The sequence below is a fragment of the Lipotes vexillifer genome, unplaced genomic scaffold, assembly GCF_000442215.2.
Source record: "Lipotes vexillifer unplaced genomic scaffold, Lipotes_vexillifer_v1.1 scaffold216, whole genome shotgun sequence".
NCBI classification, from domain to species: Eukaryota; Metazoa; Chordata; class Mammalia; order Artiodactyla; family Lipotidae; genus Lipotes; species Lipotes vexillifer.
Window position 1 is genome coordinate 4,351,060 of NW_006779100.1, and position 26,761 is coordinate 4,377,820.

The 26,761-nt window shown below is 37.1% G+C and overlaps 1 protein-coding gene across 1 annotated transcript in view; it reads left to right on the plus strand.

The window, feature by feature from the left end:
- CPD (carboxypeptidase D) overlaps positions 1–26,434 on the plus strand; it is a gene marked incomplete at its 3' end in the record, with an annotated part of 55,934 nt that extends 29,500 nt beyond the window's left edge. The window contains exons 7-17 of the mRNA XM_007452468.1: positions 1,345–1,512; positions 6,580–6,689; positions 16,062–16,164; positions 16,649–16,791; positions 17,917–18,086; positions 19,443–19,766; positions 21,738–21,933; positions 24,202–24,337; positions 25,251–25,382; positions 26,170–26,265; positions 26,370–26,434. Coding sequence (XP_007452530.1) covers positions 1,345–1,512; positions 6,580–6,689; positions 16,062–16,164; positions 16,649–16,791; positions 17,917–18,086; positions 19,443–19,766; positions 21,738–21,933; positions 24,202–24,337; positions 25,251–25,382; positions 26,170–26,265; positions 26,370–26,434 — 1,643 coding nt within the window. The remainder of the gene's footprint in view (positions 1–1,344; positions 1,513–6,579; positions 6,690–16,061; positions 16,165–16,648; positions 16,792–17,916; positions 18,087–19,442; positions 19,767–21,737; positions 21,934–24,201; positions 24,338–25,250; positions 25,383–26,169; positions 26,266–26,369) is intronic.
- Positions 26,435–26,761: the final 327 nt, after the last annotated feature.

The following is a 26,761-nucleotide window of genomic DNA, read 5'->3' on the forward strand; positions in this document are numbered from 1 at the left end:
CTAAGGACCTTATTCTCTGTCAGCCTCACAAATTCCTTCCACATTCCTCCCTTGAGACCTTTCTGAAAGATAGAACTACTTACTACTAGTGAGTCCTCTAGTAGGTTTTCTTCATTCACTTGCATTCATTTTCTCATTATAATGACAATAATAGGGCTCTCATCCCATAGTAAAATGGAATAAGCTTAAGTTGAACCCTTTCTCCTCCTCCCTTCCAACTATGTTCTTGACTAACTTTACCTTTTTGTTATCACTTTAATGTGAGCATACTGCAACTCTTTTCATTTGGTCTGTTTATTTACATTGTTTTAGTGACCTGTATGCCAGTACAATAGAGTCCCCCTCATGCCAGTCATGCCCACTCAACATTGTGGTCACATCACTGTATGTGGATTATTGACAGATGAGCAATATTTTAATATAATTCGTATGGTTGGAGTTTTTCCCCTCAAAGTATGACCAGAGGCAGGAGGAAAGGATAGTGGTTTTACCTTTCTATTCAGAAGATCTAGAAGAGATACATTTTTTTTAATGTACAATGTAAAAACGATGTGTGTTTTAATCACGTTACCCAACTGAACTTGGATCCTCTCACCTGCTGCAGAGCAAAGCCAATTTACTGATATGAGGTTGTGGTGAAAGAAAGTACAGGATTTATCTACAGGCACTAAACAAGGAGAATGGGCAGCTCATGCTCAAAAGACCTGAAATTCTCAATGGCTTTCAGGGAAGGATTTTTAAAGGCAACATTTGGGGTGAGGGTATAGGGTGCATGACTTTCTTCTGATTGATTGGTGGTGTGGAGGTAACAGGGTGATGTTTCGGGAATCTTAATCATCAGCCTTCTGGTTCCAGCCAGTCTGGGGTCTACATGCTTGTGCTCAGCACATAGTCACCTTCCCCTACTGGGTCGGGGTCTTACATCCTGCAGAACAACTCAAGGATACATGTTAGATTGTTATGTATATCCCTTGAGTAAGAACTAGGACTCTTGTTTTTAATCGGGAATTGTTGTCATTACTTTTCTTGCTTAACTGCTTTTCATTTACTTCTGAATTTCCTCACTTCCCTAATTAGTAACTGCTTATACCTGCTCTTTGGAACTCAGGGAAGGCCTAGGAGACTAAAGCCTTTTTTCTACAAACAAGAAATACGGGATGCAGAGGGGCTCTTTTAACCTGGGAAGGTCCCACAGGGTCCTACTCGGTTTCAATCATAGTGTGTTTGATCATAGTGAAGCCTGATGTGTTCACACTTACCTTTGAGTTAAGATAGCTGAAGTAGTATCTATTGGATTAAAATATAAATGAAACATGGCTTAAATTTGAATCTTTTATCATACAGGAGATTCAATAAGTGTAGTCGGCAGAAATAACAGCAACAACTTTGACCTGAACCGAAATTTCCCAGATCAGTTCATTCAGATCACAGATCCTACCCAACCAGAAACTATTGCTGTAATGAGCTGGATGAAAGCCTATCCATTTGTGCTGTCAGCAAACCTGCATGGAGGTAATAGCAACTTGATATTCCACTAATTAATTCTTGTTGAGAGCATTTGAAAATCCCAGTGGAAGTTTATCTGTTTATAGTCTTAGGCTATCTTAAGCCTCTTATTGCTTTTATGGCAGACAACAATAAAGGTCTTTTCTCATTACTTTTTAACCCAGTTTCCTGGCTGTTTTCCCTGTTCCTCCCCCACCCCTCCCCTCTCCCAGTACTCCTCCATTCTCCCTCCTTCCATCTACCCTGCCTCCCTCTCTTTCTCTGTCTCTCACCCTCCACCTCTCCTTCCCTTTTCCTCCTTCTCCCTCCCTCCATTTCTTTCTCACTTAGTTCTTCAAGTGTTTTATATTTATCCCTCAGAAATGTTTTATATTTATCCCTCTCACTGGGAATTTGGTAACATGTTCTTTGTCATTTATAAAAATTAAACACAGATCCAAATGTTTAGTCCTATTTCTCCCTAAAGTTTAATATGCCCTTTTATGTAGGTTTAGATTTTGACATTCTCTTATCTTTTATCTGCTGTGTATTTAACTGTAGAACAATGACCTCATTCTCATGTAGTATCTGAGCTTATACACCGCTATATAATTCAGCAGGAACTTAGTTGAATAGGATGAGAGGTCCAGATTAAAAATCATCACAATGAGGGTTCCCTGGTGGCCCAGTGGTTAAGAATCCACCTGCCAGTGCAGGGGACACAGGTTCGAGCCCTGGCCCGGGAAGGGCCCGCCTGCCACGGAGCAACTAAACCCGTGTGCCACAACTACCAAGCCTGTGCTCTAGAGCCCGTGAGCCACAACTGCTGAGCCCAGGTGCCACAACTACTGAAGCCCATGTGCCAAGAGCCCATGCTCTGCAACAAGAAAAGCCACCACAACAAGAAGCCCGGGCACTGCAATGAAGAGTAGGCCCCCCTGCATGCCACAGCTAGAAAAAGCCCGTGTGCTGCAACAAGGACCCAATGCAGCCAAAAATAAATAAATAAACAACAACAACAACAAAAAATCATCACAATGTCCAACTAGGGTTGTGTGAATAAGTGTCAATACCCTAGAGACCTGAAAACACATGTCTACATGTAAACTGGTATGTGGACGTTCATAGTAGCACTATTCATAATAACCAGGAAGTATAAATAACCCAAATGTCCACCGACTAACGATCAGATAAATAAAATGTGGTATAGAATTGAATGTTATCTGGCTGTGAAAAGGAATGAAGGACTGATGCATGCTACAGCATAGATGAGTCTTGAAAGCGTGGTAGGTGATAGAAGCCAGTCATAAGAAACCATATATTGTATGATTACATTTTTTATGAAATGTGCAGAAATAGGCAAATCCATAGAGATAGAAAATAGATTAGCAGTTGCCTTAAGCTGTAGAGGATAGTGGTGGAGAGAATGGGGAGTGACTGCTAATGGGTATGGGTTTGGTTTTTTTTTCAGTAATGAAATGTTCTGTAATTAGATAGTAGTGATGGTTGTATATTCAACCCTGTGAATATACTAAACAACAGTGAATTATATACTTCAAGTGGATGGATTGTATGGTATGTGAATTATATCTCAATAAATTAAAAAAGAGTGAAGGTATTACCACCAGGGGCAATAGGTAAGAAATTTAGTGTCCACATTTGTTGGATTATCCAAGGAAGTATCACAGTTGAGATTTGATGGCATATAGATTAACCTGCCATTTTAGAAATGACAGTACACACTTATGGATATTTGTATTTAAGAAGTAAATTGAGATTCTTTCAAATGACTTTGAAAGCTTGCTAATAGTAGGAGAAAATACTTCTATAATTGGTAATCATGGACGATTCTCAAAGACCCAAATAGGAATTATGAAGTTGCAGCCTGGTTAGCAAAATAATTTTTTGGCTTTTTTCTTACTTTATTAATTGTATACCATGTTTGACAAAAAATATTTTTTACTTTGAGCTTTAAAAAATATTCTGTAGGGCTTCCCAAGTGGCTTCCCAGGTGGCGCAGTGGTTGAGAGTCCGCCTGCCGATGCAAGGGACACGGGTTCGTGCCCCGGTCCGGGAAGATCCCACATGCTGCGGAGCGGCTGGGCCCGTGAGCCATGGCCTCTGAGCCTGCGTGTCCGGAGCCTGTGCTCCACAACGGGAGAGGCCACAACAGTGAGAGGCCCACGTACCACAAAAAAAAAAAAAAAAAAAAAAAAAAAAAAAATTCTGTAAAAAATACATCACGTCATGTTGGCTAAAGCTGAAAACTTAATACTAGTTACATTCCACTGAAAATAATTGACAGATGTTTACATGTGGTATCAAGACCTTGGCATGGTGGGGGATACATCTTCAATCACGTAGATATGTTTCTTTCCATGACGTATTTTGCTTTCTCATCTTAAAATCTTTAAATGGGTTTTGAAATCTTGGCAAAGAAATTTAACAGAGGAATTCTTTGCTGCCAAGTTAACAATTTAGAGGGATTTTGAAAGAATATAGAGAAAAGTAATATTTCTTTTTGAAAATTTTGATGTTGATTTTTTAGGTGAAATTCATATAACACTAACCATGTTAAGGTAAATAATTCAGTGACATTTAGTGCATTCACAATGCTGTGCAACCACCATCTCTATCTCGTTCCAAAACATTTTCACCTCCCCAAAAGGAAACCCCTTACCCATTAAGCAGTTGCTTTCTATTCCCCATGCCCCTCAAGCCCTGATAACCACCAATCTGTGTTCTGTCTCTATGGATTTACTTGTTTGGGATATTTCATAGAAATGAAATCATATAATATATGACCTTTTGTGTCTATCTTCTTTCACTTAGCATAGTGTTTTCAAGGTTCATTCATATTGTAGCATATGTTAGTACTTTATTTCTTTTTATGACTGAATAATTTTCCATTGTATGTATGTACCACAATCTGTTTATCTATTTATCTGTTGATGGACATTTGGGTTGTTTTTACTTTTTACTATTATGAATAATACTACTATGAACATTGGCAGACAATATCTGAGTCCCTGTTTTCAGTTCTTTTGGGTTATCCTATGTTTGGCTTTTTGATGGAAATACCATCATATGGTAATTCCATGTTTAGCTTTTTGATGAACTGCCAAACTTCCACAGTAGCAGAACCATTTTATATTCCCACCATCAATGTATGAGGGTTCCAGTTTTTCACATCCTTACCCTGTCAATTTTTTTTTTTTTTGATTATAGCCGTTTTAGTGGGTGAAAGGTGATATCTCACTGAAATTTAGATTTGCATTTCCCTGATGGCTAATGATGCTGAGCATCTTTTTATGTGCTTGTTGGCCATTTGTATATCTTATTTGGAGAAATATCTGTTCAAGTCTTTTGCCCACTGTTAATTGGGTTTTTCATCTTTTTGTTGAGTTGCAGGACTTCTTTATATAGTCTGGCTTCTAGACCCTTATCAAATTGCTGATTTGCAAATATTTTCTCCCATTCTATAGGTTTACTTTAACTTTCTTAATAATGTCCTTTGATACACAAAATTTTTAATATTGATGAAGTCAGATTTATCTTTTTTTAAATAGCTAATGCTCTTTGTGTTGATACTAATTTTTATTTATTTATTTATTCATTCATTCATTCATTCATTCTTGGCTGCGTTGGGTCTTCGTTGCTGCGCGTGGGCCCTCTCTAGTTGCGGGGAGTGGGGGCCGCCCCTGGTTGTGGTGCGTGGGGCTCTCATTGCGGTGGCCTCTCCTGTTGCTGAGCCAGGCTCCAGGCGCGCGGGCTCCAGAGCGCAGGCTCAGCAGTTGTGGCGCACGGGCCCAGTTGCTCCGCGGTCCCAGACCAGGCCTTGAACCCGTGTCCCCTGCATTGGCAGGCGGATTCCCAACCACTGTGCCACCAGGGAAGTCCCAATACTAATTATTTTTTAAATAAACTTTTGTAGGAGTATTGTAAGTCTTTTATGACTTTTTTTTTCCCTTATAAAATTAGCCATTTGAAAGACAATATTAAGTAGAAGTTGACTTTTTTCTGTTGTAACTTTTAGGCATGAGTCATAGATCCAGGGTGAAATTAAATTTTTTTGGAGTAATTTGAGAACAGGTGTTGAAGTACACTTATCTTGTTAGAGCTATTTTGGGGAATAAAATGAGCATAGTTCTTCATACTTGTTTCTTAAAGAAAACATTTTTTAAATATATGAATGTTTGCTGGTATTTGTTATCACAGGATTACTTCATCTGGATTCAAGTTGAATTTGTTCCTTCACTTCCATGCCCAGGAAGTGGCATGACAAAAAAGGCAAAGATGAATGGCCTAATCAAGGCAGAATAAATGGGCACCTGGACAAATGAAAATGATGTGACTAATAGGAAAATAAGGGATTTGATCCTATGGTGGGGGGGCGTGGGCTCAGGGCTCCTGCCTGAGAAACACCCTAATTGCTTTATGTCCTAGGGGGAGCATGAAGGGAGTTGATATCCTTTATATATGTTTTAAAACATCACTCTCTGTATTTTAGGTCATGAAAAATCATATGATATAACTCCAGTTGACTAATTTATAATATGAGCATAAGAGAAATTTCTAGCATTTTTTTCTGAATGAAGGTCAGGACTGGCTCTACTATCCATACATTTGTTGTTTAGCCTCTCCATTTTAGACTCCACATCTGCAAAATAAAGAGGGTGGGTTAATCGGACTTCAAGAGGTCCTTTCTTAGTTTAAAATTCCATGACATGACCTTATAAATGTCTGAATTTTAGTGAAAAATTACCAAATTTTGCTCAATTTTTCTGATCTTAAATATTATAAAAGTAAAATTGTTTAAATTAAGGCTGTATACTTCTGTTTTCAGTTCTGACATGTAAAGTATGCCTGTAAGTTCAGGCAAACTCCCAAGACCCTTCCAGTTAAGGCAGTCTTTAAGTGTCATGCATAGCTATTTAATATTTTATTTATCCACTTTGATTTTCTATTGAGGAAATTAACCTTGGAAATTTGTATTGGTTTCCTGTCTCTGGCAGTACTGTGAAAAGCTTACTTTATGTTAATGCTCCATCTTGAAAGAAATAACACAATACATTTTGCTCATTTCCCTCATAGGTTCTTTGGTGGTTAACTACCCTTTTGATGATGATGAACAAGGGCTTGCCACATATAGTAAATCACCAGATGATGCTGTATTTCAACAAATAGCGCTTTCTTATTCCAAGGTAGGCTTGTGCTTAAACATAAAATGCTGTTAAAATTCATTTTTCCTTTAAAAAAATGCGTTAAAACGAAGTCCTACAAGTCTCAGGTCAAGTGCTTTCTTCTCTGTTAAGCCTTCCATGATTCCTTTCAGACAACCTTACCTCTTTTTCTCCTGTTTCCCACCTCACTTTTAAACATACTGCATGTGTTTCCCCATTAGCCATGAAGTTCAGGTAATGTCTTTTCATCTACAGCTTTTAGCACAGTACCTGGAACATAATAAATTAAACAAACTGCTAGTTTATTTCATTTGAGAAGTACTTAAATATAAACGTCGTAAAGTAGTCTAAGGTGGGGTTGACAAGTTATATAGCTCTGGGACTAAATCCAGCCTACCACCTGTTCTTGTAAATAAAGTTTTATTGACATACAGCACATCCATTCTTTAAAATATTGTCCATTGCTGCTTTTTTGTTTAACATTTGAAAATAAGTCAGTGTAATTCACCATATTAACAGACTAAAGAAGAAAAACGCTGCAGTCATCTCAATAGATGCAGAGGGCAGGGTTGAGTCATTGCAACAGACACTTTAGAGCGTGTAAAGCCAAAAGTTTTTACTATCTGACCCTTTACAGAAAAAAATTGCCAACCTATAGTCTAAGGAAGTGGTCTCCAACCTTTGTGGCACCAGGGACCAGTTTTGGGGAAGACAGTTTTTCCATGGACAGGGGTAGGCGGTGGGGGGTGGTTTAGGCAGTAATGCGAGTGATGGGGAGCGGCAGATGAAGCTTTGCTCACTTGGTGGCCGCTCACCTCCTGCTGTGTCGCCCGGTTCCTAACAGGCCAGGGACTGGTACCAGTCTGCAGCCTGGGGGTTGGGGACCCCTGGTCTAAGGTATTTAAGAGCCTAGTAGTAACATATTGCAAAGGAGCAAGTAGAAATTTCTGTATTTTCTAAACTTCCTATAATGAACACACATTACCTTCATAATCAGAAATGTTATATTTGTGTGTGTGTGTATATGTGAAATTTTAGTTTAAAAGTTGTTCTTAGAAAGCATGTTAAAAGTTGAGGCTTGGGAACTAGGCTTGTTAGTTTCAGTTTTTGGTCTTACTACTGACTCAGTCTGTGACTTTATTGGTCATAGATAAATGAAGATTATTACTGCAGCTCTGTGCTCTGTAATCACAGCTTTCTGTCATTCTATTTCTCCCACTCCCTCATTCTCTGCAAGTGGATCTTGTGAGATTGTTCAGAGTTTCTAATAGGGGAGTACATCTATTATTTCACCTTAAAGTGTAGTTGTCTTCTGTTTGGGCATGCCATTTTTGAGGGATGTACATGAAATAATAAAAATGAGATACCCTCCAATCATCAAAATAAAAACTAAGTGATCAGATTATACATGTATCCCCATCACATTCTGTCCATTATTATAGTTCCACTTTTCATCCTCTTTGTAACTTCTCATTCCTTAGCTTCTTTTTATATTTCTTTGACCTTTAACCCTTTTGATTTGATTTCCTTTCTACCCAGCCTACACCTATGGACATACCTTTCAGTGATGCACTCACCTACACCTTAGGATCTTTTATACCCTTTTGACATACCTGCCTTGCCACTGTCCAACCCTTAGTAATTACAGTCATCTCTCTTCTACATCCCAGAGAAGTCACACAGTCATGGTAATTGACTACACTATGTATATATAGTGCTCTCTAACCTCAGCTGAGCCCTCAGTTCTACCTGGCAATATTTCACATTTTGCTACTTGACTCCCTGGCTCATTTCCCACTATGGTGATTCTGAGCCTTCATCCTCTACCTGAGCCTTCTAATCCCAGCTTTGTTTGTCTGATTCTCAGTAGATCACTTTGCCTTGAACTAAAGTGGAACTGTGAATAATCTGATGTGTGTTCATTCTGATTCTGTCTTCTTAATTATTGTTTATTTGTGTTTTACCCATATTCTGCATTTCTTTTTTTCCTCCTAATTTTTTTAAATTGAAGTACATTTGATGTATAATATTATAAGTTACAGGTATATAGTGATTCACAATTTTAAGGTTTATACTCCATTTGTAGTCATTATAAAATATTGGCTATATTCCCTGTGTTATACAATATATCCTTGTAGCTTATTTTATACATAATAGTTTGTACCTCTTAATCCCCTACTCCTACATTGCCCCTCTCCCCTTCCCTCTCCCCACTGGTAATCACTAGTTTGTTCTCTATATCTGTGAGTCTGTTTCTTTTTTGGTATATTCACTAATTTGTTGTGTTTTTTAGATTCCACATATAAGTGATATCATACAGTATTTGTCTTTCTCTGTATGACTTATTTCACTTAGCATAATGCCTTCCAAGTCCAACCATGTTGTTGCAAGTGGCAAAATTTCATTCTTTTTTATGGCTGAGTAGTACTCTGCTGCGTGTGTGTGTGTGTGTGTGTGTGTGTGTGTGTGTGTATCACAGCTTATTTGTCCATTCATCTGTTGATGATTGCAGTTTTCTCATGTCTGGTGTCTGCCCCCTGGTGGGTAAAGCTGGTCCACAGGCTACAGTGGGCTTCCTGGAGGGCAGGGTCAGGGCCCAGGGGAGTCTGGGACTGGTGCCTTCCCACTGGTGAGTGGAGCTGGGTCCTGGGCCCTCTCGTGGGCAGGGCTGTTTCCAGAGGCAACTGTGGGCTCAGGAGATCTTCTGGCAGCCTGTCTGCTGATGGGTGGGGCTGTGTCTCTGCCAGGTTAGTTACTTGGCCTGAGGAATCCCAGCACTGGCACCTACAGGTTGGTTGTTGGGTCGGGGCCAGGTATTGGCATTAATGAGCCAGAGGGAGGATTCCACAAGGGTGCCTGCCAGCACCAGCGTCCATGCAGTGGAAGGAGGTCCCCAAAATGGCTACCACCAGTGTCTATGTCCCTAGGGTGAGCTGCAGCCGCCCTCCGCCTCCCCAAGACACTTTCCAAGATCAGCAGGTAGGTCTGACCCAGGCTCCTATCACATTACTGCTTTCGTCCTGGCTCCCAGAGTGTGTGAGATTTTGTGTGCGCCCTTTAAGAGTGAAGTTTCTGTTTCCCCCAGTCCTGTGGGCCTCTTGAAGTTAAGCCTCACTGGCCTTTAGAGCCAGATGCTCTAGAGGCTCATCTTCCCTATGCAGGACCCCAGGCTGGGGAACGGGATGGGGATTCAGAAGTCTCACTCCTGTGGGAAAACCTCTGCAATATAATTGTTCTCCACTCTGTGGGCCGCCCACCCATGGGTATGGGACTTGACTATATCACGAGTCCGAGATGGTCCACAACCCATCTTGCTGTGGTTCCTTCTTTATGTCTTTAGTTGTAGAAGATCTTTTCTGATAGGTTTCGGTCTTTTTCACTGATGGTTGTTCTGCAAATAGTTGTGAGTTTGGTGTGCTCGTGAGAGGAGGTGAGCTCAGGGTCTTTCTACTCCACCATCTTGGCTGATCACTCTTCTTCATTTCTTGATCCCACAGCACCCTGCCTCCTCTTTGTCTTTGTTTCTTCTGTTATAAATGAGGTGACAATTAAATTCCTCAATCTTTACTCCCGCCTCCTTTCTCTTGACTGTGATCTATCATGATCTGTTGTGCACTCAGCCACCTTTCCCCTGCCACAAGGCTTCATGGTAAGGAAAAGCAGACCAAGAAAATCTGTGAAGACAAAAGAGGGGGGTTTAAGGAACAGCAGGCGTAAAGGTGATTCGGAAGGACCACCAAACATTGAAAACACGCTACATCTGAAACCTAAATCTGAAAATACTAAGATAGTAACTGGGCAGATGAAAGCACTGGAATATAGGGAAGAGGTTTCAAAGTACATGCAAATTAAAGGGCCTGGTGTACTTAAAGGGATAGGCACAATTTAAAAGGACAGCTTCCCATGAAGAACCATTGCAGAAAAAATCAGGAAATGGAATTTCACACATATCACCTGAGGAAACCTTACCACCACCAAAAAACAATCAAGAAGCAGAAGAAAACTGTAAGTTTACACTCCAGGCAGATTGACTATACCCAAACACAGACTGAGAATATGAGAAAAAATCAGGAAATGGAATTTCACACATATCACCTGAGGAAACCTTACCACCACCAAAAAACAATCAAGAAGCAGAAGAAAACTGTAAGTTTACACTCCAGGCAGATTGACTATACCCAAACACAGACTGAGAATATGAAAAACCACATAGGTTCAGATATTTAAAAAATTAAAACAGGAATGAAAAAAGAAACAGGAAGAAATGAAAGAGAGTTGATAGAATTCAGGAAAGTAATGGAAGAAAAAGAAAATTATCTCTAGAAATGAAGAATAAATTGTAAGGGCTAAAGACCTTACATCTCCCAATTTCAAACTTACTTCAAGACTGGTAATTAAGACACTGTGATACGGGAATAAAGATGGACATGTACATGGCACATATATACAATGGAATATTACTCAGCCATAAAAAGAAATGAAATTGAGTTATTTGTAGTGAGGTGGATGGACCTAGAGTCTGTCATACAGAGTGAAGTAAGTCAGAGAAAGACAAATACCGTATGCTAACACAAATATGTGGAATCTTAAAAAAAAAAAGTGGTTCTGAAGAACCTAGGGGCAGGACAGGAATAAAGATGCAGACGTAGAGAATGGACTTGAGGACACGGGAGCGGGGAAGGGTAAGCTGGGATGAAGTGAGAGGGTAGCATTGACATATATACACTACCAAATGTAAAATCGATAGCTAGTGGGAAGCAGCTGCATAGCACAGGGAGATCAGCTCGGTGCTTTGTGACCACCTAGAGGGATGGGATAGGGAGAGTGGGAGGGAGGAGATATGGGGATATATGTATATGTAATGGTGATTCATTTTGTTATAAAGCAGAAACTAACACACCATTGTAGAGCAATCAATTATACTCCAATAAAGATGTTTTAAAAAAAATGGGCATATACACATCAAAGAAATAGAATTGATAGTCCAGAAATAAACTCCTACATTTATGGCCAGTTGATTTTTCAATAAGAGCACCAAGACAATTCAATGAGGATAGAAAAATCTTTTCACTAAATGGTTATGGAAAACTGGATATTCACATACAAAAGAATAAATTTGGACCTCTTCCTCATATCATACCCCAAAATAATCTCAAAGTGGATCATAGACCTAAATGTAAACTGTAAGACTTTTAGGAAAAAATATAGAAATAAATTTTTGTGACCTTGGGTTAGACAATGGTTTCCTAGATGTGACATCAAAAGCACAAGTGACAGAAAAAAGACATACTGGACATCATCAAACTTTAATACTTTTTTGTTGTGAAGGATACTGTGTTAGTTTCCTAGAACTGCGGTAACAATTTTTCGTCTCACAGTTCTAGAGTCTAGAAGTCCGAAATCAAGATGTTGGCAGGGCCATGCTCCCTTGAAACCTGGAAGGGAATCCTTCCTTGCCTCTTCCTAGCTTCTGGTGTTTTTCTGGCAGTCTTTGCCATTCATTGGTTTCTAGATGGATTATCCCAGTCCTCTGTCTTCACATGGTATTCTCCCTGTTGTCTGTGTCCAAATTTTCCCTTTTTATAAAGATACCAGTCATATTGGATTAGGGCCCATTGTAATTACCTCATTTTAACTTGATTACCTCTGTAATTAAATACAGTCACATTATGAGGTTTTGGGGGTTAGGACTTCAACACATCTTTTGGAGGAGACATAATTCAACATATAACAGATAATAATCAAGGAAGTAAAAAGATAACCCACAGCATAGGAGAATACCATATATCTGATAAGGATCTTATATCTAAAATATATAATGAACTCTTACAACTAAATAATAAAAAGACAATCCAATTGAAAAATGGGCAAAGAATCTGAATACACATTTCTCCAAAGAAATATACAAATGACCGACAAGCTCACAAAAAGGGAAATGCAAATCAAAACAACAATGAGATACTACTTTTTACCCACTAGGATGACTATAGTTTAAAAAAAAAAAAGAAAATAACAAGGGTTGGTAAGGATGTGGAGAAATTGGAACCCTTATGCATTGCTGGTGGGAATGTAAAATGGTACAACTGCTTTGGAAAACAATTGCGGTTCCTTAAAATGTTAAATATAGAATTATCATATGGCCTGACAATCCCACTCCTAAGTATATGTCCAAGAGAAATGAAAACACAGTCCACACAAAACTTGTACACAAATGTTCATAGCAGCATTATCCATAATAGCCAAAATGGACACAACCCACATGCCCATCAAGTGATAAGTGGATAAACAAAATGTGATATATCCATGCAATGGAATACTATTCAGTCATAAAAAAAAATAAAGTACTGATACAAACTACAACTTAGATGACCCTTGAAAACATGCTAGGTGAAAGCAGCCAGTCACAAGAGACTACATATTGTGTGATTCCGTTTATATGAAATGTCCAGAATAGGCAAATCCATAGAGACAGAAAATAGACTGGTAATTGCCTTGAGCTTGGGATGTAGGGAGGGGCAGGGAAGAGGTTGGGAGGAAATGGGGAGTGCTGATGGGTACAGGTTTATTTTGGGGTCATGAAAATGTCCTAAAATTTACTGTGGTGATGGTCACACAACTGAGTGAATATACCAAGGACCATTGAGTTGTATTCTTCAAATGCGTGAGTTGTGTGGTGTGTGAATTATATTTCAATAAAGCAGATTTTGAGAACCTAGAGAAGACTCAGGGGTGGGGTATCCATGCTCAGTTCATATGTAGGCTGAAAAAACGTCAAAAGTTATATGCCAAAATATTAAATGATTGGTGATCTCTAGGTTTATATTTTTTTCTTTTGGCTTGCCTCAATTTTCTAATCTTTGTACAATAACTTTTACTATATTTTAAGTATAATGAAATTCAATGAATTCAATTAAGTGAAAGTGGAAAAATGGAGCTATACAGTGTGACATAAGTGAAGAGAAAATTTCAAGGAGGCATTAGTGGAAGACTGGTGATATTTGAATAAAATATAGGGTTTTTAGTTAATAGTATCATGCCAGTGTTAATTTCCTTTTTTTGTTAATTGTGCTATGGTTATATAAGATGCTAACATCAGGGAAAGCTGGATCAAAGGTATATAAAACTCTCTGTACTATTTTTGCAACTTTTCTGTAACTAAATTTAGTTCAAAAGAAGTCAAAAGAAAAGAATAAGAAAAGTGAATAGTCTCTGTTTATGTCCACTTCCTTATTGTTCTCTCATGCCTCAGTTTCTTGTCATCTGTCTTCTGCCTACATTGTTTTACCTGGAATTGCCCCCTCAAAGGTTACCAGAAGTCTGTTTTTTTAAAATGTTCTTGACCTCTGAAGTCTAATGCTCTTGTCTTCTCCCCTTGATCTCTGTTACATTATATAGCAGAGAGCTTTGCTTCCTTTTTTCTCTTTCAGTGGCTCAACCTCTCTCTTACTTTTTTTCCCCCCTCCATATTCTGTCCTTAGCCATTTTTACTGTCTTGGCAATTGCATCCAGTTGCTTTAGCTGTCACCACTATGTAAATGCCTCTTTAAAAATTTGTTTCATATAATGAAAGTTATTATAAAAAGATTAGAGACTATAGCCAAGCAAAAAGAAGAGAATCATTTACTCTCTTGGTATATATTTTAGACTCTTTATATATGGACTGAGACTGGACACCTACATCCTCACCCCCTATGTTCTTTAAGTTGTCAAACTGTTTGCTTTAAAATTTTTTTTGAGTATGTGTGTGGTACGTGGGTCTCTCACTGGTGTGGCCTCTCCCGTTGCGGAGCACGCGCAGGCTCAGCGGTCGTGGCTCACGGGCCCAGCCGCTCCGCGGCACGTGGGATCTTCCCAGACCGGGGCACGAACCCGTGTCCCCTACATCAGCAGGCGGACTCTCAACCACTGCGCCACCAGGGAAGCCCTGCTTTAAAATTTTTAATTAGTTTTTTAAAAAAAGATTATCAAAGTAGAGTAGTGAGAATTAAAGAAGATGGTAAAATACACATGGTAAAACCTATCTGTCACAACCTTTCAGATGCTCATTATCTCTCAGTTGGATTATTTCAGTAGTACTCTGATGAATCTCCCTGGCTTTGGTCCATTTTTTCACATTATTATCAGAATAAACTTCCTAGAGCCATGAATATATCATATATCACCCTTCCATCAGAAATCTTCACAAGTTGCTCTGAGAATAAAGTCAAAATGTTAACAGCAATTGCCTAGAACTGTGGTGTCTAGAGTGGGATTTATACTAGATGATCCATTAAGATGTAGGAAGAATATATTAGACGTTCTGTTTTTAAAATGTTTTTTTAATGCAGGTTTGTAATATACATACTATATTAATTAGTACAGTAGTACATCTATATAATTTATAATCAAATGGATAGATATTGATGGAAATGGAGATAGGGATATAGAGACATAGAAGATGTGTGCAAGTGTTTAGTGGAAAAGCCAGAGAGCAAAAGAGCATGTACACAAATATTCCAGTAACCTAAAACAATAGCTTTCATTTGATAACATTGGTGGGATCATAAGCCTGTAATTGATATGTTAAGTTTACGAAAGGGGTTGTTTTGTATAATTTAAAGTTAAATGGTTAATTCTCAGTGATGGGAAAGTGAGAAATTACTTTTCTCTTTACACTTTTCTGTACTTTCTTTCTTTTTCTATTTACAAAAGAGAGAAATGAAGTTTTGACCACCTTTCAAAGCTTAATTTCTTCAGGAAAAGTCCCCTGCCACTCTAGTCAGAAATAATCTTTCTCTCCTCTAGCTCCCAGTAGTGTTTATTTGTGCCTCTGTGGCAGTTTTTCTTACTCTCCATTGAACAAGCAATTGCACACGTGCTATTATAGACACTGCTGGATGCCGAGGACACAAAGACACAAACTGTTTCAAGGAGTAGTGTATTGTCTTTAGGGGGAAAAGAGGTGCAACCAGTTTTAACAGGATAAAATAATTGTACAGAGTGCAGTCAAAGCACAGAGGGGCTACCTTAGTCCCCAAGAAGTCAGAGAAAGATGTTTACTTTGCATTGTGTGTGAATTACCTCTTTTGGACTTCAAGCTTCTTGAGATCATGAAATGAAAGTACGAATATGAACAGTGTTGTTTTTGTTTTTGAGAGGGGTTGGGTTGGATTTTTATATTACTTGTAATTACAAGTAATAAATGAAGTCTTCACTTTTATTTTTTTTACAGAGCATAAACTGTTTAGCTTTGATTTTAAAAAGTAGGTAGTAAGTCACTGCTTCCCATGACTCCATCCACCCCTACATATACCCTACTGTTAACCACTCTTCCTGTCTTTCTTTATCCTTCCCATGTTTTTTGATGCAGATACAAACAAATACAAGTAAAGATTCTTTTTTTTTTTTTCCCAGGAAAATTCCCAGATGTTTCAAGGTAGACCTTGCAAGAATATGTACCCTAATGAATATTTTCCTCATGGAATAACAAATGGAGCCAGTTGGTACAATGTCCCAGGTAAACATTCTTTTATATTAAGGCCATATAACTTGATGGATTTTCTGTCCCCCTGTATGGTACTGCTTGTTACTGATTTTTTAATTTTGAGAAAGAATCATTCTTTTAAAAATATTGTATAAATAGTTTAAAACTTCAAATTACCGTTTCAACTATTTTTAATATTTGGTGCACTTTGACTTTTGAGTAAAATAATGTACTGAAACTTCATGAAAGTTATACTTTACTGCTGGCTATTACAAAGAACTTTAGATGTGCTAAGAAGAAGAGTGTGAGCTACACTTGAATTCTTCCTGAACATGAAAGTACAGATGTTTTACCTGTACCACAAGCATCAGAGAGCTCTCAAATGAACGCATTATTGGTTTTCAGCCATGCTGATAAAAGATGAATTTGGCTTTTTACTGGAATGTTGCTTACAATTTGGGATCTGAGCTAGTTAGAACTTCTTCAGAGTAACTGATTTAAAATTTTTATCCTTCAGGTGGTATGCAGGACTGGAACTATTTACAAACAAACTGCTTTGAAGTGACTATTGAACTTGGTTGTGTGAAATACCCATTTGAGAAAGATCTGCCCAAATTTTGGGAACAGAATCGAAGATCTCTAATCCAGTTTCTGAAACAGGTGACGATTCTGGAGTGACATTTGAAATTTCTCCCAAGGGCAAGAAGATTTTTGTGTGTACATGTGGTTTTCATGCATTGATTTTAGAATACACCTCATTTGAATTCCAGTTTGACCTGTTCATGTTTTCGTATATTTATCTAGAAAATTCATGGATGTAAATGAGTTTATTTATATGCGCAGAGAAGAGTTAAAAATGATTAAACAATATAGTGATGATGTTTTGCACTTAATGGTTAGTGGTCACTTTTTACCCTTGTCTTTATAAAGGGCTACTATAGATTGGATACATGCCTAAGAATTTTTCAAGTGATAAAGGTGGGCTATGGGGTAAATTTTTTTTTTTTTTTTTTTTGCCATTGGTTTACTGTGAAACGATTAATTTCCTTTTGTTTGGATGTGCATCGTGGCCAATAGGTAAAGACTATAAGAAATATGCTAATAGTGGTTAAAATTATTAGGATAATCTGATTAATACTTTGTGCCAGTACTTTGCTGAGTAGAATGGCATAATGGCTGTGAGTTTGCATACTAATTTTTTAGAACATTTTATTCTGAAAATTTGTAAGCATCAGGAAAAATTATAAGACTAACAATAAATACTACTATTCCTTTACCTAGGTTTAACAATTTTTATACTTTGCTGCATTTGTATTTTATATATATATATAAACACACATACACTTTTGTTGAACTATTTCAGTATAAATTGCCGGTGTTATGATATTTATCCCAAAGTATTTCGGAATACATCTTCTAAAAATAAGGTTAATTCTCCTACCTGACTTCTCCAATTGCTATTATCTCACCTAAGAAAATTAACAGTAACTCCCTATACTACCTAATACCTAATCCATGTTCAAATTTCCTCCACTTGTCCTCAAAATGTCTTTCTGTAGCTGATAGGAAGATAAAGACAAATCTAACATGAAAAACTAGCCTTTCAGAAACTGAAATATTTTGTTTAATGGGCAGTTACATTTAGCTTTACTCTGAGCTCCTGAATTCCTATTTGTTCTACATGTTTACATTATTTAACAATCTGTTATTTTGGATGTGAACTTCCAAAATAATTAGATGATGATCTTTATCAGTAAAATCTGGGTGTCCTTGTGCTTTATCCAGGTTCATCAGGGTGTCAAAGGATTTGTCCTAGATGCCACAGATGGCAGAGGTATATTAAATGCCACCATTAGTGTTGCTGAAATTAATCACCCAGTAACTACTTACAAAACTGGAGATTACTGGCGTCTGTTGGTTCCAGGAACTTATAAAATCACAGCATCTGCTCGAGGGTGAGTTACTGAATGCTTTGTAATTGAGTGCTTGGAGATGAAACAAGCATAGTTCCATTCTAAAAGATTATTGCCAGAAAGCCCTGTAGAGGCTAAGCAACCTTGAGTTTAATGCTGAGAAGTTTAGAGCTGGTTACACATTTGACTCTTCTCTGGTGGCACAGTGAGTACGTGAACCATCAGATGTAAGAAATTTGTGAAATTATTCACTTTGAACAGTAGCCTCTTTTACCTTCATCCTCTCAGGTCACCTTCCCCTGTCCAGATGTAAAGCCATAGTGACTGATTTCCTTCACTATGGGTAACAGTTCTGGGAAGTACTTGTTAGTAGGGAAAAAAAGACTTCTGTTCTGCATACTTCCAGTCATGTTGTCCCCAAAATACCACCACTTTACATTTGTACCCTTTCAAAACTCTTTCACAGACACTTATTTTTTATTATTGTAGCTTTGCCTTCTCGCATCAAGTGAGATTTTCTTACTTACTGCTAATTCTCTGAGAAAAGCCATTTTCATATTTTTTAGTTTTTCTCACCACAAAGATATATTTACTTGAAAAGAAAAAATTAACTTATGACCTTTTCCCTTGGAAAAAAACTTAATATTCCTTATGTTCCTTCTCCTTTACAAATACCTTAGAACTGGAGCCACCTTACTTTTTAGTCGAAACTTATAATTTTTATCCTCTTGTAGTTTTCTTTTTTATATTTGATACATGTAGGTGTTCCCACAGAATATTTTCCCCTCCCCCTACTAGCTCTCTTATTTCTGAAGAGTTAGTTTGAACACTCATTGAAGTAAGGGTAAATACATGGAAACATTTAAAGTTATTGTTACCTTTTTTTAAAAAATGGTTTTCAAATATCAAGTGGTCTGTAAATGAATGGGTTAGAACTTAAACGAGTAAAGAAGTCTGTTCTGGTTTTTTTCAGTTTTGGCATAGTATTGGAAAAACCAAAGCATCAAAGTATCTGAAAAATGGGGCAAGAATAATGCGTTTGGCAGAGAATGTCCTAAGTTAGTCCTTCTCAAACTTTTTCCACCATATTCCCTGATGACAGACAAGTGAACTCAGATTCCAGGAAATATGGGCGTATACACTGCAAGCATGAGCTTTCTTTTGAAGTCATATATTTAATCTTAAAGACTCATTTATGTTTTATAGTCTACCCTTGTATGGTCTTCGTTAATGTTTAAAACAAATCTTAAATTCTCACAAAGTTAACAATTTGACCCTTTAGGGAGATGCAGCACATTTATCTCGAGGATTCACATATCCTCTGCACACCTCTGTTTTCCCAGGGTTTGGGTACTCCAGCTGCAGAAGCGTGGCTCTGATCTGTCTCCTTTATTACAGGTATAATCCAGTTACCAAGAATGTGACCGTAAACAGTGAAGGTGCTGTTCAGGTCAACTTCACACTTGTTCGATCTTCAACAGATTCAAACAATGAATCAAAGAAAGGCAAGGGGGACAGCACCAACAATGAGGGTGCCAGCGATCCGACTACTAAAGAGTTTGAAACTTTAATTAAAGACCTTTCAGCTGAGAATGGTTTGGAAGGCTTCATGTTACGCTCCTCCTCAAATCTGGCTCTTTATCGATACCATTCATACAAGGACTTATCAGAGTTTCTGAGAGGACTTGTGATGAACTATCCACATATTACAAATCTTACCAAGTAAGTGTCACTTTCTTGCTGCCTTTTTTTCCTCTTTCTTTCTCCCTTTCTCCTTCCCTCTCTCTTTCTTCCTTCCTTCCTCCCTCCCTCCCTCCCTCCCTCCCTTCCTTCCTTCTTTCCTTCTTTCCTTCTTTCTTCATTTTAAAGAGGTTACATTTAGCATAAGCCACATTAAATGGTTCTTGTAATTTATTTAGAGATATTTGGGAGCTGAATGTATAGAGAATTGGATTTCACTTATTTTGAAACAGATGTTTGCTTGGAGATCTTTCTAACAATGAATCTTGGAAACTTTTATGAGAAACATTGGAGCAGAATTACTTGTTAGTTTAGCAATGTGTGGCCTGTGCCTCCAGAAAATGTAAAATCATTCTTTCTAATGATTACTTTGATTTCAAAACCCTTTCTACTTCTCAGCTGCAGATTCACATTCTGACTAAATATTATTTAGTTTGTTTCATTTTGCTGGGGGCAGGGACAAATTTGGAACTATGAGCTCACTTGTCAGGGATCATGTTTAACCTTTTCTTCAAATTAGATAATGAAGCCTGGTTGGCTGTCATTTTCTGTGCTTTAGTCTCTACTCACTGTCATGGTTCCCTGAAGCCTTAGGGACATATGTGATTGAGGGTTCTGGGAAAACATGCAGTACTGGCTTATGTAAAACTGATGGCTGAAACAACTTTTACCTTCACTTCTTAGGCTTCTCTGCTTCACTTTCACTGTCTCAAAACTATTTCCTTGATTTGTTGATTCCTATTATTTGCCTATTTTAGGGCCTTTACATTTTGCCCTGAACTTACAGTTCCCTACTACAAACCTAATGAACATTAACTAGACTTTCACTTTTTCACTTTTTTTCCTTCATTGGTTCTTTTAATTTTACCAGTAAATTTACTTTCTCAAATACTGGTTTATAATGTCTGTAATTGCAAAGACTGATATTTACTTTGGCAATACCAATTACCTCTCTTCCGCAACTGACTCGAACATTTCTGCCCAGGTCAGGTTTTAATACTGTCCATGTTAGTGCCATATAGATGTTACAGACTTTCTTATTTTAAAACAAAAAATTGGACATTATTTTGCTATCCATTTACTTAGTTCATTTAAGTTATTTTTTTAAACCTTTCAATTAAACATGCATTTCTTAGTTAAATATTTCCCCAGCAAATACAGCAACACCTGCCAGTTGTGGGACACAAGGCAGTTTTAGGTGGTCCTCCAACAGTTGCTAAGTATCATTAAATACCATTGTGAGAAAGCGGTACTTTGTCTATTCTATTAATCCTCAATTTAATGCCAATATTTTTTTTTCTATCTAACTCTTGTAAATCTCCCTTTATATCAAAAAAAGCAGGCCTTTTCAATTAGTTTTGCTGTAATCTTGGTACTGCATTTAAAGTATAAAATGTCTTATTTGTGTAAATTAATTTAGATTTTAAAAGTAAGGTGCTCTGCATTTGTGTATATTTAAATATTTCCATAATAAAAATTTAAGTGAGTTAACTTAAAAGACATATGTTAACTAGGGACTTCCCTGGAGGTCCAGTGGTTAAGACTCCATGCTTCCAGTGCAGGGGCCGGGTTCGATCCCTGGTCAGGGAACTAGGATCCCACATGCTAGGCGGCACAGTCAAAAAAAAAAAAAAAAGACATATATTAACTAAAGAGTAGTATAGATTATAGAAGATTGGGTAAATATTGTGAAGATGATAGGAGAATGACAATTTGGAGGAATGCTGAACTAAATCATAATCTTTCCTAAATCTGATAGTGTCTCACATCTATTTGACTTTCTTTGATTAAGGGAGCCTAATTTTCTTAAAGTAGTCCGACATAAAGATTTACTCTTTAAAGACTTTTTAAGACTTTTCAAATTTTGTTCTCATTTGTTTTTTTAAAATCTGTAAGGCAGCATTAACATAATACTTGATTACGTGCTGACTTTTTGTTTCTTGTTTTTGAAAGTTTGGGACAGAGTGCTGAATATCGTCACATTTGGTCCCTTGAAATCTCCAATAAGCCCAATGTATCTGAGCCTGAAGAACCAAAGATTCGTTTTGTTGCTGGTATCCATGGAAATGCTCCAGTTGGAACTGAACTTCTTTTGGCTCTGGCAGAATTTCTCTGCCTAAACTACAAAAAGAACCCAGCTGTTACCCAAGTAAGAAAATAGCCTGTTTTGATGTGCTTTAAAAGGAAAAAGCTCAGTGATACACTGATATCAAGGCACCATTTTTTTTTTAATTTAATTTCCTGTTAGATTTTATACAGAGGTACTTTTAAGGTCATTATACACTTTACTCTTTAAAAATGGACCTTGGTATATAGTCATTGTTAATAGTGTCTTTCTATTATATTTCTTCGTATGTATTAAGAGCCATAGAGGAAAAAAATAATAAAGATTTGCATTCAGTCCTCTATTCCTTTATGTTACCCTTCCAATCTTTACTCACAGTGATGTATATTCTAATTAGAGGGACTTCCATTGCCAGTTATTTATAACTAAGATACTATATTGAAAAATGAGGTAGAAGAGAAATCGGGGTTTTTTTCATGTAATAAAGATGAAATTATTGGACACCTTGGATGCTAAGATATTTTAGAAAAAGTGATATGGCAGTGCCTACTTTAGTCGCCCGTGACTATAGAATAGAACGTTGATCCAGAACCTGGTTATGTATGATTAAGCAACCTAGTTTCTGTGTTGTCTTAGGGAAAGGAAGGAAAGGGTGTGCATCTGTCTAGAACACTCACTAATTGGCACTGTCTGTATAGAATTTAGGAAAGGGGAAAAGTACTAGTATTTGTTTAATACCTACCATGTGCTAGGTACTTTACATACATCATAATTTAATCCTCAACCCTGCAATTATGTTAACTTCATTTTATAGATGTGAAAACTGAGGCAGAGATATTTGATAACTTACAGGAGGTCACACAGCTACTAAGTGGTAAAGCAGGGATTTAAACCCAAGCATGTCTCACTCTAAAGCCTGTGCTGTTCTGTTTTACCCTACTGCCTCCCCTGAAAGAAATTTGGAAAGAATTGATGTCATGATTAGGATCCCATGATGTGGGATTAGGTGAGATGAACTTAAATCAGACTTGATCAAAAATTATTTTACCATTTTCAGCAAAGCAGATCCCATTGACTTCTTCATGTGAATTGCAGGAGTATTTCAAAGATTTTTGTTGTTCTTTTTTAAAAGGGAGATTACCTAGGACAGTGGTTCTCTACCCTGGCTATACATTGAAAACATCTGGGACGCTTTTACAAATACCAGTGCCTGGGCTCCATCCCCAGAAGCATCAATATTTCTTTAAAAGCTCCTTAGGTTATTCTAACATTTAGCCAGAGTTACTACTTACTTACTGATCTTAAGGTTATAAGAGACTATATACCCCAGGTAAAACATCTACCAGGAATTTCAAAACTCCTAGTTTATGAGAATTTGCCTCACTGGTCTAATTAGGCTTAGATCACTTTAGATTGCCATTTGTTTTGAGCTAAGTGCCAGAATTGTCTGGAGAGTTCAAGAAAATATACCCAGAGACATATGGTTAAGCCCAAGCATATAGGGAAAAAAATCTCCCTCAGAGATTCCAGCATAAATGAATTAAAGGATTGCAAATATATTTTCAAGCTATTGACAATTTTACTAGAATAAATAAACCAGGGATCACTTATTCTGATTTATTATTAGAAATATGTAGGATGAATTATATCAGAAATTCAGGCCATAAATGTAGGTATTAACACCTCTGGATATGGCTCATTTGAGGGAGAAATTATGAGTAAGACAAATATCCCACCTCATTTTTTTTTTGATATGCTGATTTCAACTCTTCTGTCTTATTGTTTCCAGACATACATTGATAATTGTCACATTATATGTTCCAGTTTTTAATCTGGAAGTACAATATTATTATAAATACAATATTATTGTGTTTATTGTATTTGTATTATTTTTATTTATTGGTCAGTTATTATTGATCTAAGCCAGTTGTCAGCAAACTTTTTCTATAAAGGGCCATATAGTATATATTTTGGACTTTGTGGGTCAGATGTTGTGTGTTGCAACTACTCAACTCTGCCATTGCAGAACAAAAACAGTCATATGAATGGGCAAGGCTGTGTGCCAATAAAACTTTATTTACAATAGCAAGCAGCAGGCTGGGTTTAGCCTACAGACAGTGGTTTCTGACCCTGTTGTAAGATATTGGGAGGTCTCTGGGAACAGCAGCTGTGCAGTTTTTTGTTTCTTTTTTAATTTTTTTGGAGCAAGAGAGAATTTTATTTATTTTTCAGTTCTGCCTTTTAAATCTGTGTTTAAAACAAACAATAAAGACTTTCTGTTTGAAGCATGGGAGGGTACCTTTTGATTCCACATAGAGCTAATAAACTCATTGATTTCTGTTTCCATTTTAGTTGGTCGACAGGACTAGAATTGTGATTGTCCCTTCTCTAAATCCAGATGGGCGAGAGAGAGCACAAGAGAAAGACTGTACTTCAAAGACAGGACAGACAAATGCTCGTGGCAAAGACCTGGATACAGACTTCACAAGTAAGACCAATATTTAGGTCATTAAAGTACTTTGTAGATAATTTTATTTCTCTTTGCTAGGAGATTGGTTGATCCTATTTTATAGATGAGTAAGGGGTGCTTTCTTGTCTAGGATGTACAATATAAATGAATAGAGACATCTAGAAAACTTTTCAAATTTTTCTTGTTTTTCATTTGCAAAAGTAATTCAAGTTTTTTTTAGAAATTCAATCAATAATATTGGGGGGGAGGTTTTCATCATAGTCATACAGAGATGTATATTCTTCCTCTCTACTCTCTTATATATGAGTGTACACACACACACAATGTATGTGTGTATTGATTTGAAGGGGTCTGTTTCTTATTTACTTAAATAGGATCATCAGCTATACATATTGTTCTGCAACTTTTTTGTTGGATATATCATTGACATCTATCTATTTCAATACTCATAGATCTCTAACATTCTTATTAATGGCATCTTATTATGCTGTTAATATATGGTAGTACTCTAGTTTATTCAACAATTTCCCTACTGATGGACATTTAGTTTCTTTTTAATTTTTTGCTCTTGCAAACAATGCTTCAGAAAATACCCTGATTTCTGAAAATCTTACTTTCTTTCAAGGACGGGTTATTATTTTTTAAAAGAGGATATGTCCATCCCTTTTTGTTTCCAGTAAGAATTTTCTTAAACTTGGTTAGAGTCATTAACCTTTCAGCATTATCCTAAAGTGTGTAAAACTCAAAATAACCTACCTCCTAGGAAGTATCTTTCTTGCATGAGGTAGTGGCTTATGGAGTAATAAAGTATTTATCTACAGATTTTGTAAGTTAGCCTTTTGACTGTGCTCAAGTAGGGAATATTTTCTTAGCTGCTCATACTAAAATGTTAAAACCTGATGTTTTATGTTTGACATTTCTATATTTTTAGATAATGCCTCCCAACCTGAAACTAAAGCCATCATTGAAAATTTGATTCAGAAACAGGACTTCAGTCTTTCTGTTGCTTTAGATGGTGGTTCAGTGCTGGTCACATACCCATATGACAAGCCAGTACAAACAGGTATGTAGAATGTCACTTTACATATATACTATTTAAGCTTAAATAGGAAATTTCAGTTAGGTACTATCCCTTCTAAAAATTTTTTAAATGGTGAGCATTTGAGCACACTGCATGAATAAACAACCTAAGAAGTCTGTACATACATCAACAGTTCAGTTACTTGGAGCAGGGAAGTCAGATCTAATGATGGCCTAGCTTTATTCAATGTAACCATCTTGTCACATCTGCTCAATTTTTACTCCATAAACATTTATGGAACAATTATTATGTCTCTAGACAATGGAAATACAAAAGTGAGTAAGACACAATGCCCACCCCAAGAAATCCATATTATGTAACCAAACATTAACAATACAGAATTGCCCTCTCCTGCTTTAAACCTTGACTGACTGGTTGCACCTTGTGGTGAGTTAAACAGTTGCCTGTTGAATCTCTCTGAGGCCATTGTATATGGAGATAATTTGTGTTGCTTTCAATGCAGCTTACAAGGAATATCGTAATTAGGCCACAGTCGCACCCAAATGTAGTAAAACATACCAAAATAGGTTTGTATTTTAGTGTGATAACTTGTTAAACTCGCCGTTAGTGCCTTTTAATATAAGGAAGATGCTTATCTTCTTGGTCAGATTATCTTGGAGTGAACAGTGTGCTTAATTATAGTAACTCCTCAGTAAACTTCAGTGAGGTACAAGATTTACTAGAAGGAAAGGAATATGACTTTTGTGTCCATGAAGTTGAACTTGGAGACAAATCTTTTCAATTTCTCTGCTAATTTTTCTTTTTGTAGTGGAAAACAAAGAGACTCTAAAGCATTTGGCATCTCTTTATGCAAATAATCATCCATCGATGCATATGGGTCAGCCCAGTTGCCCAAATAAATCAGGTAGGTATTTTCCCTACCCTTTGTTATTGTTGTTGCTGTTTTGGGAGAGGATGAGGACTTGCCTTATGATCTTGTTGATCCTACATCTCTCAATGCTTTTATAGATGAGAATATTCCAGGAGGAGTAATGCGTGGAGCAGAATGGCACAGTCACCTGGGCAGCATGAAGGTATGCTTTATAGAATACGGTGAGAATGGAATTATAAATACGTATTGGACATTGAGTGAAAGAATAGGTGACTTTTCTGATATAGTAAAGTGAATGGCATCTGCTTTGTGGCTTCCTTGACATGATAGCCCTTAAGCTAACTAACCTCTGACAGCAATTTTTTTTTGCCATTTTAGCCATTTTTAATTATAATTTCAGTGATATTTTAATTACATTAACAGTGTCATGCAACTATCACCATATCTGTTTTCAAAACTTTCATTACCCCAAACAGAAACTCTGTGCCTCAAAGCAATAACTCCCCATTCTCCTCTTCTCCCAGCCCCT